This window comes from Chamaea fasciata, unplaced genomic scaffold, assembly GCF_029207755.1.
Source record: "Chamaea fasciata isolate MVZ Bird 193981 ecotype frontalis unplaced genomic scaffold, bChaFas1.0.hap1 SCAF_2, whole genome shotgun sequence".
NCBI lineage: Eukaryota > Metazoa > Chordata > Aves > Passeriformes > Sylviidae > Chamaea > Chamaea fasciata.
The window spans coordinates 116,841,783-116,854,095 of NW_027094087.1; the positions used below are offsets into that span (position 1 = coordinate 116,841,783).

General features: G+C 57.8%; 1 protein-coding gene across 2 annotated transcripts in view; it reads right to left on the reverse strand.

Moving 5' to 3' along the window:
• DCHS1 (dachsous cadherin-related 1) overlaps positions 1-12,056 on the reverse strand; it is a 43,462-nt gene extending 31,406 nt beyond the window's left edge. The window contains exons 1-2 of one of the 2 annotated variants that reach the window (XM_066177279.1): positions 11,824-12,056; positions 5,901-7,711 (exon numbers count right to left, since the gene is read on the reverse strand). In XM_066177279.1, the coding sequence (XP_066033376.1) occupies positions 5,901-7,652 (1,752 nt within the window). In that variant the 5' untranslated portion in view covers positions 7,653-7,711; positions 11,824-12,056. Of the gene's footprint in view, positions 1-5,900; positions 7,716-11,823 lie in introns of both variants that reach the window. The other variant, XM_066177278.1, reaches the window with a different exon arrangement.
• Between the last annotated feature and the right edge of the window lie 257 nt (positions 12,057-12,313).

Below are 12,313 nucleotides of genomic sequence, written 5' to 3' on the forward strand. Positions count from 1 at the left end.
TCTGCCTGGTGGTCCCACGGCCAAGGCCTCCACACTGCCCAGAGAAGCTGTGGCTGCCCCGTCCCTGGCATTCAAGGTTAGGCTGGATGGGGCTTGGAGCAACCTGGTCTAGTGGAAGGTGTCTTTGCCCATAACAGGGCGTGAAACAAGATTGGCTTTAAGGTCCCTTCCCACCCTTCTCTGATTCTGTGACAGACACAGGGCTGCCAGAAACACACGTACCCGGGCATGGGGAGCAGGGGCTGCTGATGGCCCCCAGCACTGCTCTGAACAGGGTAAAGCCTTCGGTTCAGAGGATGAGGGGAAGTGGGTTAACCACAGACACTGGCAGAGAGGATGTGGATGGCGGGGCTGGGCAAGAGGTGTGGGAGCCTGGGAGTGCACAGCCCCCTTCTGGGACCCGGTGCCTCCATGCACAGGGACAGACCAAGGCTAAGATGGACAAGGAGCAAGGTTCCGCACCTGGATTCCTGGTGCAGTTCCTGGATGCTGGTGAAATGGCATCTGCAGCCAGGAGCTACAGGGCATAGGGAGCCCCATGGAAGGTGCAGGAGCTGAACAGGATATAGCAGCTGGGGAGCAGAAAGGGGCAGGGAATCCTGGAGCAGAGCAGGGCTGGGAAGCTGGGCTATGTGGGGAAGAGTGCTCAAGATGGGGGGCTTGAATGAGGCAGGCACAGCACAGGGTGGAAATGGCAGGGCCCAGGGAGGCACTGAAGCCAGAATGACCCCAAACCAGGGTGTGGAGCTCAGGCAGGGAGAGTTCAGAGAAGGTCTGTGCAAAAAGATGGGACACAGATCAGCAAGATGTGCAGGAGAGACTGGGCTGGGTTCAGCACAAGATTGAGCATATCAGGCAAGGTGAGCCTAGGGAGCAAGGCAGGAATGGGGCCCCCAACATCAGGAGGACATGGAACTGCTCTGGAGACAGGCTGGGCAAGATGGGGGTGCTCAACCTTGAGAAGGCTCCAGGGAAACCTTAGAGTCCCTTCCAGTGCCTAAAGGGGCTCCAAGAGAGGTGGAGAGGGACTGGAGACAAGGGGCCTGGAGGGACAGGGCAAGGGAGAATGGCTTCCCACTGCCAGAGGACAAGGTTAGATGGCATATTGGGAAGAAGTTTGTCCCTGTGAGGGTGGTGAGGCCCTGGCACAGGTTGCCCAGAGCAGATGTGGCTGCTCCATCCCTGAACGTGCTCAAGGCCAGGTTGGACTGGCCTAGCAGAAGGTGTCCCTGCCCATGGCAGGGGGTTGGAACTGGATGATATTTAAGGTTCCTTCCCACCTAAACCATTCTGGGATTCCACAGGGAGCAGGGAGAGGCTGGCATGTCCCAAGGGCTGTGCAGGTGGAGGAGAACTGCCCCGGGTCACAGTGGCCAGGGTCCCGGGGGAGAAGACAACTGCAGCTGGTACTGACCAAGGGGTGCGGGGAGAACAAGAGGGAGCAGAAACTAGGAGGTGGGGTGGGGCGTGCTGGTGACTGGGGCCATGGGAGGGGGGCAGGAGGGCTGGCCCTTTGGAAGGCAGCATGCGTGGGTGGGGCTGTGGGTGGACATGGACCAGGGAGCTGTGTGAGCAAGGGCAGCGGTAGAAAGAGGAGTTCTGAGGGGCCTAGAGCTGAAGCAGAGGTAAGGGAAAAGGGGCAGCTGTGAGGGGGCTGGGGATTGCATGGAGGAAGGAGGGAGCTGTTCAAGGGGGTTGGGAGGAGGAGCAGAGGATGGGGGGAGAGGAGCGAGAGGGGCTGGGGCCTCTCAGCTGCAGTGGAAAAGCTGCTGCAGCTCCAGGGGAAATGCTACTTGAATTAATCATGGCGCTGGCTGCTGTGCCAAGCCCAGGAGGAGGCTGCTGGCAGCGCAAGGAAATAACTTTCACAGGAATTTGGAACAAACGCAGCTCTTCTGGCGGTAACAACAGCACTCACCTCCCCCCACAACCTCCCCGTGTACCAGCATCTCCCCCATGCCCACACTCCTGTGCACCCCCAGATCCTCCCACATGGCAGCCTGCTCCTCAGGACCATGATGCTCTCCCTCCCCCTGCTCTGCTCCCCAGCACGCTCCCAGGCATCTCCTCATCTTGCTTTGGAAAGCTTTCCCTCTTGTTTCCAAGTGGGGGGGCCTGTTCTGTGTTGTGCAAAGGTCTGAAAATAGGTTGATGCTAAATCCCTTGCCCTAAGAACACAAATGCAGGCAGCAATGCCCCACTTCCTCCTACCACTTCCCTTGACCGCACTTGGTGAGCATCAGCCCTTGTGCTGCTCCAGCGTCCATGCATGACTATGCTCCGTGTCCCCGCACAGCTGCCCCTTTGGCAGCACAACCAAGGCTTCAGGATTAGCCCTTGAGACTCTCTTTTGGTAATATACCGTATGTGGCCTGGTGCAGCCTACAGCTCTTCATCCAAATCTTCCTCCCTGGGGCGCAGCCCATGGGGCTGTCCCAGTGCTGTGCATGCAGCATTGCCCATGAATGTCCCATGGAATCACAAATCAGAACCAGAAACTCATCAGACTTGTCCTCAAAACCACAGAGACTCTACATTAGGTGGCATGGCTGGTCAGCTTTTAATTTCTGATGTTCCCCAACATTTATGCGTTTGGGTGCAAAGGGAGTATGTAGACACTGGTTCCAAAATCATCAATACTGAATACATGCAAGAATCAATAATCCACCATTCCGTGTCATTCAGGTTGCTGCCCAATCAGCCCACGCTCACGACATGGGGTTCACAGTTCTCTCTGCCAGAGCACAGACAATACTTGATTTAGCATGAAAAGTCAGAAAGTCCCAGAAAAACACTATCTGACCATGCATGCATTGTGCTGGTACACAGTCAAATGTTTAAAACAAATTTAAACCAGCAGGGTGAATTTCTACCAGAGCAGTGCTTCACATCACGGACCACAGCATTGGAACGTGGTCGAGTGCCCTAAAGCTTCTGCATCATCAGCTCATGGCGGCAGGAGGAGCAAGGCAGGCAGCGGGTGACTGTCTTCTGCTCCGTTTTCTGCTGGTCTCACGTTCACTGCTACCCTGGGCTCTGTCTCCACCCGTGTTTCTCTTTCATCTCAGATTTGAATAGCGAGTTTGCTATTTCCTTTGCTTCATGCTCAGTCTGCTACTGTGGGACCTGGCCCATAGTAAACATGAGTAATAAACAGAGAAGATGTTATGAGTTCCTTTTTCTTTCTCAGAAGCTCAGGCCAGCAACCTGCTCTGCTCATCCCTGTTCATACCCAGACACAAAGACTGACCCAGCAGACAGAATGGAGTCTGCAAGGGAGCAGATCATCTGTAGCGATTCTTCAGGTCTCCCCTGCTCACCCACGGGGACTCCTTCCTTCCCTACCTTTCTGTCCTGTCCATGGAGAGCAGACATCACTGTCTAAAAACAGACCTGGTCCTTCCAGGGTTTTCTGTTTAAAAATGTGGCAGACCGACAGAGAAGCAAACCCACTGAGTTCCGTGCTGACCTGGGTGACTGAACTGGGTCCTGCAGCTCACCTGGCAGGGCCTGGCCGTGACCTGAGCACTCATGACCATTGTGTGGGTCTGGACAAAACCCAGACCTTGACAGATACACTTTGCTGTCCCGAGGCAGGGTGAGCCTCAACGCCTGGAAGCCATACAGAGATGGAGTCAAGCAGGAGCAATGGCACAAAAGGGCTGTGGGGGTAGCACACCTGACATGGGCAACTCTGTGGAGAACAGCGCTGGGCACTGGCCACTGTGAGCCCTGGCAGCGCCTCTGAAGCCTTCCTGTTTGAGGCAACAGGGGTGGTCATGCCAGGCAGCTGTGCTCCAAGCCCAGGGCTCCCTGACCTGGCTCTGCCCAGCTCCCAGACTTCGCTGGCTCCTGCTGCATCCTCGATCAAGCCATCGGCCTGGCCAGCCTCCTTTCCCATCCTCTCACATTTCCTGGCTCAGAGGAAGCAGCAGCAGATGTGTGAGCTGTTTGCTTTGTGCCGAGGCCGCACGGGAGTTACCTGCACTCAGCCCAGACGCTCTGTTTCCAAACGAAACACAAGGACTAAGCCAAGACCATCGAAATGCGGCCAAGCCTTGGTCACTACCAGCTGCCAGGCCAGCCCTGTCCCTGCACGGCGCAGAGCCAGGCAGCCACGCACTGGACACTCTTCTGGGTGTGCCCCACGGCCCCGCACACCCCAGCTCCTCTGCGGGGTGCGCTCTCCCTCCAGCCTGGCCCCACACTCGCAGTCAGGAGCCCAGCCGCCATCTCCGATTGCATTTCCAGAACGCCTTCCCACACGGCGAGCAGCACTGAGCAGGAAGGCACGGACAAGGAAAGAGGGGGGCCTCCCTTCGGGGGCTGTGCAGCCCAGACACCCCTGCACACGCCTGGGGCTGCCATGCTCACGCAAGGACACTTGGCATCCCTGCTGTGACCCCGGCCCTGAACCCACCCCTGACTCCTTCCCCAGCTCTGTCCCCAGCCCTACCCCATGCCCACCCATCCCAGACTGGGACAGTGTGTAGTGCTGCCCTGCATACACCAAACCCAAATCTCCCCTGACCTACATCTTCCTCCTCATCTCCCATTCACTTCTTCTGCCCAGACTTTTCCCTAATCCTACCTTGACCTGTCCCCAAACCCCCGATCTATGCCATCCTACACTTGCCCTCGCCCCACATGCCTTCTCTATTCCACACCTGGCCCTTGCTCCTACCCAATTCCTCCTTCCTGCCACACTCCTACCCTATCCCCTGTACTCACTCCCCAACAAGCCCCTCTCCAGCGCTCCCACACCATCAGTCACTTGCACGCACACACACACCGCCCCCCACAGCCCATCCTCCCCAGCCCACATTCACACCCCCCATGCCCCTGCAGTGTACCCACAGGGCACACATAGACCATTCTTTCTTGCCAGCTCCAAATTTTCCTCCAGGGTGACCTAGAGACCCTTTTTCCTGGCCAAGTCACAGGACCTCCTCCAGCCTTGTCTTATGGACTCCAGAATTCCTGTTCTTCCCGTCCCCTTGGGCACCTCTCAACAACCTGGCGCCAGAGCTTCTCCTGGTCCCAGCCAGACATCCCCATGCCCCACACCTCCAGCAAAGAACTGCCCCCAGTGCCACTGGTGCTTGTCCCGATGGGCAGCCGGGATGCTGCCATGGTTGGCAGTGCCTCACGGCACCCCCACACCTGCCCTCATCCCAGGTCAGGCAGGTGGCATCACCTGTCCCCAGGAACCAGGGCTCCAGGGCCTGAGCTGCAACAGAAACCCCAAACACAGGGAACACAGAACACACAGAATCCAAACGGCATTGCTCGCTCATCATGGGGTCACAGAGCTTTTGGAGACCCAGCAGCTCTCCAGCTCCAGCTGCGACCTCTTGCCACATAAAGGCTGGTGCAGCAGCACGTGTCTCAGCTCATTAGCTCATTAGCATAAATAATGCTAATGCTCACAACCAGCCTTACCAACACTGATTAACTTGGGCTAATGACCTCACAGGGGAAGAGAGAAGTTCGAAGCCTGGCTACAGGCAGTTTCCCAGAGGCAGTATCATGTTCCTTAGCCCCGTTTTGAGTGTCCTGGCTGCAAGGTAGCTCCACACTGATGCAAGCAAGGCCTGGCACAGCAGGACCCACCCCAAGAGAGGCCCACACCGTGCTCTACATGATGGGCAGCCTTGTGGTGGGCTGATGTCAGTGGCATTGCCCACTACTTGCACACAGAAAGGATGTGCATGACTTGGCCCCATTCTGGACTCACACCAAGCGTGGGGACCTCCGCTCTGGCATTCCTGCCGCAAATGCTGCCCATCAAAGCCATGACACCTGCACCGAACACCCTGCAGTGGCAGGTCTCCCACCCCAAGCTGCTCACAGCCCTGGCTGTGCCCCTGCCAAGCTCAGGCCTCGATACCTGTACTTACCTGCAAGAAGCAGGTCCCAACGGGGGTGTTCTCCTTCAGGGACACATTGTAGAAGTTACTCCTGAACACTGGCTCATTGTCATTGACATCCTGCAAGGCCACGTGCACCACAGCTGAGGAGGAGAGGGCAGGGCTTCCCCGGTCAGTGGCCAGCACAGTGAGCTGAGGCTGAGGGTCCTTCTCATAATCCAGTGGGGCAGCAGTGGTGATGATGCCAGTGTCAGGGTCAATGGTAAACCAGCTGGAGTGGGTGTCATGTCCGTGTAGAATGCTGTACCGCACCTCCCCATTGGGACCCTGGTCCTTGTCACGAGCTGTCACCTGCAGGACAAAGCTGCCTGGGTACACCACTTCAGGGATGCTCTGCTTGTACTCCTGCTGGTCAAAGAGCGGGGGATTGTCATTAACATCCATCACCTGCAGCACAAAGGCTGATTCTGCCCGGAGTGGGGGTGTTCCTGAGTCAGTAGCTGTCACCCGCAGATCATAGGAGTCTCTTTCTTCCCGATCCAGAAGTTGGTCCACGCAGATCAGATAGATGATGTTGTCCTTGGTAGTGAGGGCAAACTTGCCATCTCCTCCCTCCAGTGTGACATTGACATTGGAGTACTCTCCATAGTCTGGATCGGAAACAGAAATGCGTGCCACATACTGCCCGGGCTGGGCTCCCTCGGAGATCTGTGGGGAGCCATCCTCACTCAGAAAGATGATAGTCATGGTGGGCTGGTTGTCATTGTAGTCACGCACGTGGATGGTAACAAAGGCTGTGGTGACCTCAGGATGGACAGCCTTATCCCTTGCCTGCACCACCAGCTCATGCACCTTCCTCACTTCATAGTCCAGACCCTTGTTGAGCTTGATGACCCCAGTCCGGGCGTCAATGGTGAAGTACTGGTCAGGATCACTCTGCCGTCGGTTGATCTCATAAATCACATCCCCATTGTCACCCTCGTCTGCATCAGAGGCAAAGACCTGCAGGATGCTGCTGCCAGGTTTCAGATTCTCTGAAATGAGTGTATGATAGCGGCTCTGGTTGAAGCTGGGGGCATTGTCGTTGATGTCCTGAATGGACACATCCAGTGTCATCTGGGTGCTCCGGGGAGGAGAACCACCATCGTAGGCTTCCAACAGCAGTGAGTACAACGAGCGGTTCTCCCGATCCAGAACATTGCTGACCACCAGGTCCAAATACAGGACCCCATTGGGTCCTCGACGCGTTTCCAGGCGGAAGGCCTGCCCCACATTCCCTCCCTTAATCATATAGCCTTGTGTGTTCAGGAGGCCACTGTCAGCATCAAAGGCTGGGTCCAAGGGAAACCTGCTGCCAATGGGTGTGTGCTCCGGGATCTGAAAGGTGCTGTGCTGTTTGGGAAATGCTGGAGCATGGTCATTGATGTCATTCACTTGGATGTTCACTTCTACTGTGATGCCCTCCGGGGTGACAGCAATGAAGCTGTAGTGGTCCCGAGTCTCCCGGTCCAGGACACGAGCTGTTTTGATGATCCCAGTATTCTCATCTATCCCCAGGTCAGTGGAGACACCGCTGCCCTCCTGTGCTGAGATGAAATACATGTAGGCACTAGTTTCAGGGGGTAGGCCAGCGCTGATGTCCCCAATGATGGTGCCAGCCGGCTGCTCCTCATCTATTTGTAGATCCAGGGTGCCCAGGACAGCAGAGCCCATCCCTGCTCTCAGGCCCCCAAGAATAAACAGCTCCAGCAGAAGCATTGTTGACCTCTTCATTTGCTCCATGGCTGGCAACCAGCAGAGCAGAGGGTGGCTTGATCTCCTTTGCAGAGTTTGCTTTAATCCTGCCTGGAATGCAGACCAGAGGATACTGATTAAGAGGGAGCAATGGAAGGACAGAAAACAGCCTGGAGAGGGAAGGCCTGCCAGGTACCTGCTGCCCGATCGCTATGTATCACCAGTCCCTCCACAAGAAGCAAATGCGACAATATGTCAGAGGCTGCCCAGAACAAAGGCCTGGGACAGCACCTGAAGTCAGCCCAGCAGGTCACGCCTGACAGTGCACCGAGGTGAGCAGCTAGGACCGTGTCACATAAGTGCTTCCTACATCCTCAAGTGCTCTTTCCAACCGCTGCCTGCATGGCAGCACTGGCATCAGCTGCTCCAGAGCAGCATGCCCCTGTGTCTTTAACAGCTGAATGCTTCCTGTGAGGTTCAGAGCCTGTCTGCAAGAGGACAGAGGTTTTTAGGCAAACAGCAGCCTTGCATCTCTCCACCCTGAAAAAAGCTGGTCTCAAATTACCAGATAGCTCAGCGAGTCACTGGTTGAGACCCTAGCCCCCACCCCTCTCTCTCTCCAGCAGTGTGCCTTTTAGGACCTCAGGGATATAGGTGCCAAAAACCCATGAAGTGCAAATCTGGTGTCCCTGGGAAGGAGCACAGAACTCGAGTGGGCTTCCATCCAGTGAACAATAAATCAAAAAGGATGTATTGCAAAGGAAGGATGTGCCCGCAGCTGGGAATGCCCGGGATAAAATCAGACCATGCTCATTGTTTAGGCTGGCACGGAGATCTGTGGGTGCCCCAAGCTGGTACCATGGAGGGCGGTGGCAGTGCAGTAGGAACGCAGCGACTCCCTCCGAGCTGCCAGCTGCTCCGTCCCACACCCTCCGCTGCTCACTCCCCTCCTTTGTCTCCTCGCTGCTCCTTGCTGGCTCCGACTCCTTCCCTCCCTTTCCCCGGTAACTGCATTTCATTGCAGCAGTGGGGGAGGGACGCACAGCCAGCCACAGCTCCTGCAGCACTGCGGCCGGACACGGCACACATGCCGGACACGCTCCCCGTGCCCACGGGCTGCCGGCCCCCTGCACTGCCCCTCCCTCCCGAAAACAGCCAGAACAACCCAGCGGCCAGAGAGCTGCTGTAGAACACCAACCCCAACACCCGCTCAGCCCCAGCGAACGAGGCTTCGTGGTCTGCAGGGATGGCGGCAGCATGAGCTCACACTTGGACTCTCTTGAAAGCGTTTGCTGCTGGTCCCATAACCACACTCAGGAGCCGCTCATGTCAGATGCAGGAGCAAGAACCTCCCTGTCTTGGGGGATGGAGGTGGCTGGCAGTGCCTCCTTTGGGGACTAAGAATATCAGCCCTTGACCAAAGAGCCCCATGGCGGTGTTAACCCTTTCCAGGGGACATATGATGGTATGTGGAAATCCTGTTTGTGACAGAAACAAAATAATTTAAAAGTATTTTCTACTCATAAAGAAATGTTTACTTCAGTGGGCATCCAGTCTGAGGCCTATCCACACATCCTGAGGTCTAAATCCACACGCTCTTCTTGCATCCAGCAGGTGAGAACCCCCACTATGTCCTAGGACCTGGAGTCAAAAGAAGATACTTTTATGGGCTGCGATTAGGGAATCTGCACTAACTCAGTGGTCCTAGACAGGTCTGCCTCTCTGTTGGAGCTAGTTCCAGTTCTCCAGATGGAGGGGTAACTTCCTACTCTGAGAACATGCAGTGCTGGGGGAATGGGGCCTGAGGTAGCTCCTGTGATGAGACTGCCCCATTCCAATGGTGCTCCAGATGCTCAGGTTATGGGAAGAGCCAGGACAGAGGGTTTAAAGCCTTGGCAGGAGCTTAGACAAAAAAAAAAAAAAAAAAAAAAGAAAAAGAAAAAAAAAAAAAGAAAGAAAAGCAGGTAGGGGGCCGAGATTCCCTGGGGGAACTTCAGTGACTAAGGACAGGATGAAGCTAACAGTTCTTGGGTAGTGTCTGGAAGAAATCAGAGCACAGACATGGGGAAAAGCCCACCTGGTTTGATAAGTAATGATGCTCTTGAGAAGCCAGTGAGGCTTTGTGGGCTGCTGGAGGGGAGGAGAGAAACTTGAAAAGAGAATCTGGGGAGTGTGAAGAGCAGCTGAGAGCACTAGCACAACCAGGGAACAAAAATTAGTGTCCCTGGGCTGGAAAAATGGTGATGAAAGCCTGTATTGGCTTCTTCAGTTCTATCCTCCCTGGGTGCAGTCGAGTAGTTTCACAGCAAGCCTATCTTTCAGCAAGAGGTGCAACTGAAGAGTTGGTGACTGCACCAGTCAGAGGTGGGCAGAAGCCATCCTTGGTACCAGCAGACCGCTGTTACAATGAGGTCTGCAGGCCTGGGTCAGAGGGAAACAGCAGTGACCTCAGTGGATGCAGAGTCACAAAATCTGAACAGCTGCTTTCAGTTAGCTGAGAGCTCAGTGCAGGGGCTGGCTTGGCCGGTCCATGTAACGTGAGCCGCAGTGCCCTGCTCCCTTTGTGTCCCTCCCACCACCGGGCACCGAGATCCCTTGAGAAGAGCGGCAGCAGGAGTCTCTGAACAAAACTGCCAGGATGAGAATCTCTTCACATGGGTCTTTGAGGTCCAGAGCCATAGTGAGAAGGTTGACACTAAGGGCAGCTAAAATGGGGCGAGCTGCAACATCCATCTAAGTCTAGGGCTGACAGGTTGAGGCATCAGGGGAGCCCAGCCTACACTTAGCAGATGTGTGACATTTTGAAAGAAAAAATAGATGGAATTACACTGGGACCACTGTGTGCACCCTTGCCAGTGGCAGCTTGCGCCTTGTGTCAGCCATGAGAAAGGGAAGTGGGCTCACAGCAGCCCCAGCAGAGGAGCTGGAAAGATGGCACCCACTGTGCATGCCACAAACAGATGTCAGAGTGCTTGCTGTGCACAGGCTCCATGAAAGCTGCAGATGCTGCTGATGCCATACCCGAGGTCTGACATGAGAGGCCATGACTCGTGCAATGATGTTTTTGAGACTCCAGTCCAGAAGAGGAAGCCTGTTTAATCTTTGCTGAGCACTGGTCACTGACCTGGAATATGCTTTCCTCCTGCACATTCACACAGATTCTCTCTCTTTAGTTTCAGATGATCTGCCCTCGGAACCATGCACAGCCCTGACTTGCCCGCAGTGCAGCCTTGGGCTAACAATTCGCTTCCAGCCCCTACTCAGTCTACCACTACCTACAGCCCCCTCCGTGCCTCCCGGCTCTCCTGCCATCTCTCACCTGGGCCTTCAGGACCGGCACCGTTCTGCTCGCTCCCAGCCCGGCCACACAGCCTCATGACCCTCCGATAAGGGCCCCGAGCAGTCAGAGTGGCAGTCCTTTCCTGCGGATGCAGTTCAGCCCCTAGTGCATCCTTGTGAATCCCATTTTTGTGCCCCACTGGGGCTCCCCGCGGGCTCTCCTGTCTCTCAGAACGCATCCCCCACAAAGGAAAGTCTAATGAATAATTTCCGCGCCGGAGCCAATTCCCACAGTCCCAGCCTCGGGACATCCCCGCGCTGCATCGGCCCCTGCCAGACTGTGCCCATCGCCAAAGGCGCTGCGGGGCCTCGCCTGCTCCCTGTACACTGGAGCCCCCGGCTGTCTGGGCTCGCTCTCCCCTGGAGCTCCGGGCTCCCGGGACTCCCCAGCCGCCGGGCCCAGCGCCCGCTGCCGCTCCCTGTCCCCGTCCCTTGCGCTCTCGGACGTCCCGCACCGGGCGGCCTCGGTGCCGGCGCTCTGCCAGCCCCGCTCCCCGCTCCGCCCGGGCTCGCAGCCCCCGCCCGGCGCCTTCGCGGTTCCGCTGAGCGCCCTCCCCTCGGCGGGTCTGCCCTGCAGCGGCACCGTGAGCGCCCGGTCCCGCGCTGCCCCGTCCCGTCCCGTCCCGTCCCGTCCCGCCCGGCAGCTGCCAGCACCGGGGCCGCCAGCGAGCCCGGTCCGGCCGCGGGTCCGCGGTGTTGCGCCGCCTCGGGCGCGTCCCCCCGTCGCCCCCCCGCCCTCCCCAGCTCCATTGTCTCCGCGGCGGAGGCAGAACAAAGCGCCTGGTCCCGGTCCCGGTCCGGTCCCACCGTGCGACGATGCCATCGTGAGGGGCAACGGGCGGGGGACGAGCTAGAGCCGGTCCCCGGCGCTGGGACTTACACTGCGAGTCCCGTGCCGGCGGCGTTCACATCCCGCAGCGTCCGGCCCCGCCACGACGTCCCGCAGCCTCCCCCTTGCTCCGGCGCCACGGTCGTTCCGGTGCCGCCGGCCGCTCCAGTGCCCCGAGCGCTCCGGTGCTCCCCCGGTGCCGCGGCCGCCTCGGTGCGGCTGTGGCCCTGCGGAGCGCTCGGCGGCGGGTCGGCGTTGGCTCGGAGCTGGCTCGGCGCGAAGGCTCCTGCTGAAACCCGACCCAGCGCCGCCCTCAGCCCCCCTCTCCCTCCGCCGCCCCCCTCCCCGCCCCGCACCGGAGCGCGCCGGCGGAGCGCGGCCTCGAGGCGGCCCCGGGCGGGCGAGCGGGGGTGCGGGCGGTGGGCCGGTATGGCCGGGCACCGAGGGGTCGGGGAGCAGGATCAGCACGGAGAGGCAGAAACAGCTGGACCTGGGGTACAGAAAGATGGAAGAAAACGGTGGGCGCCGGGACCCCGAGAGA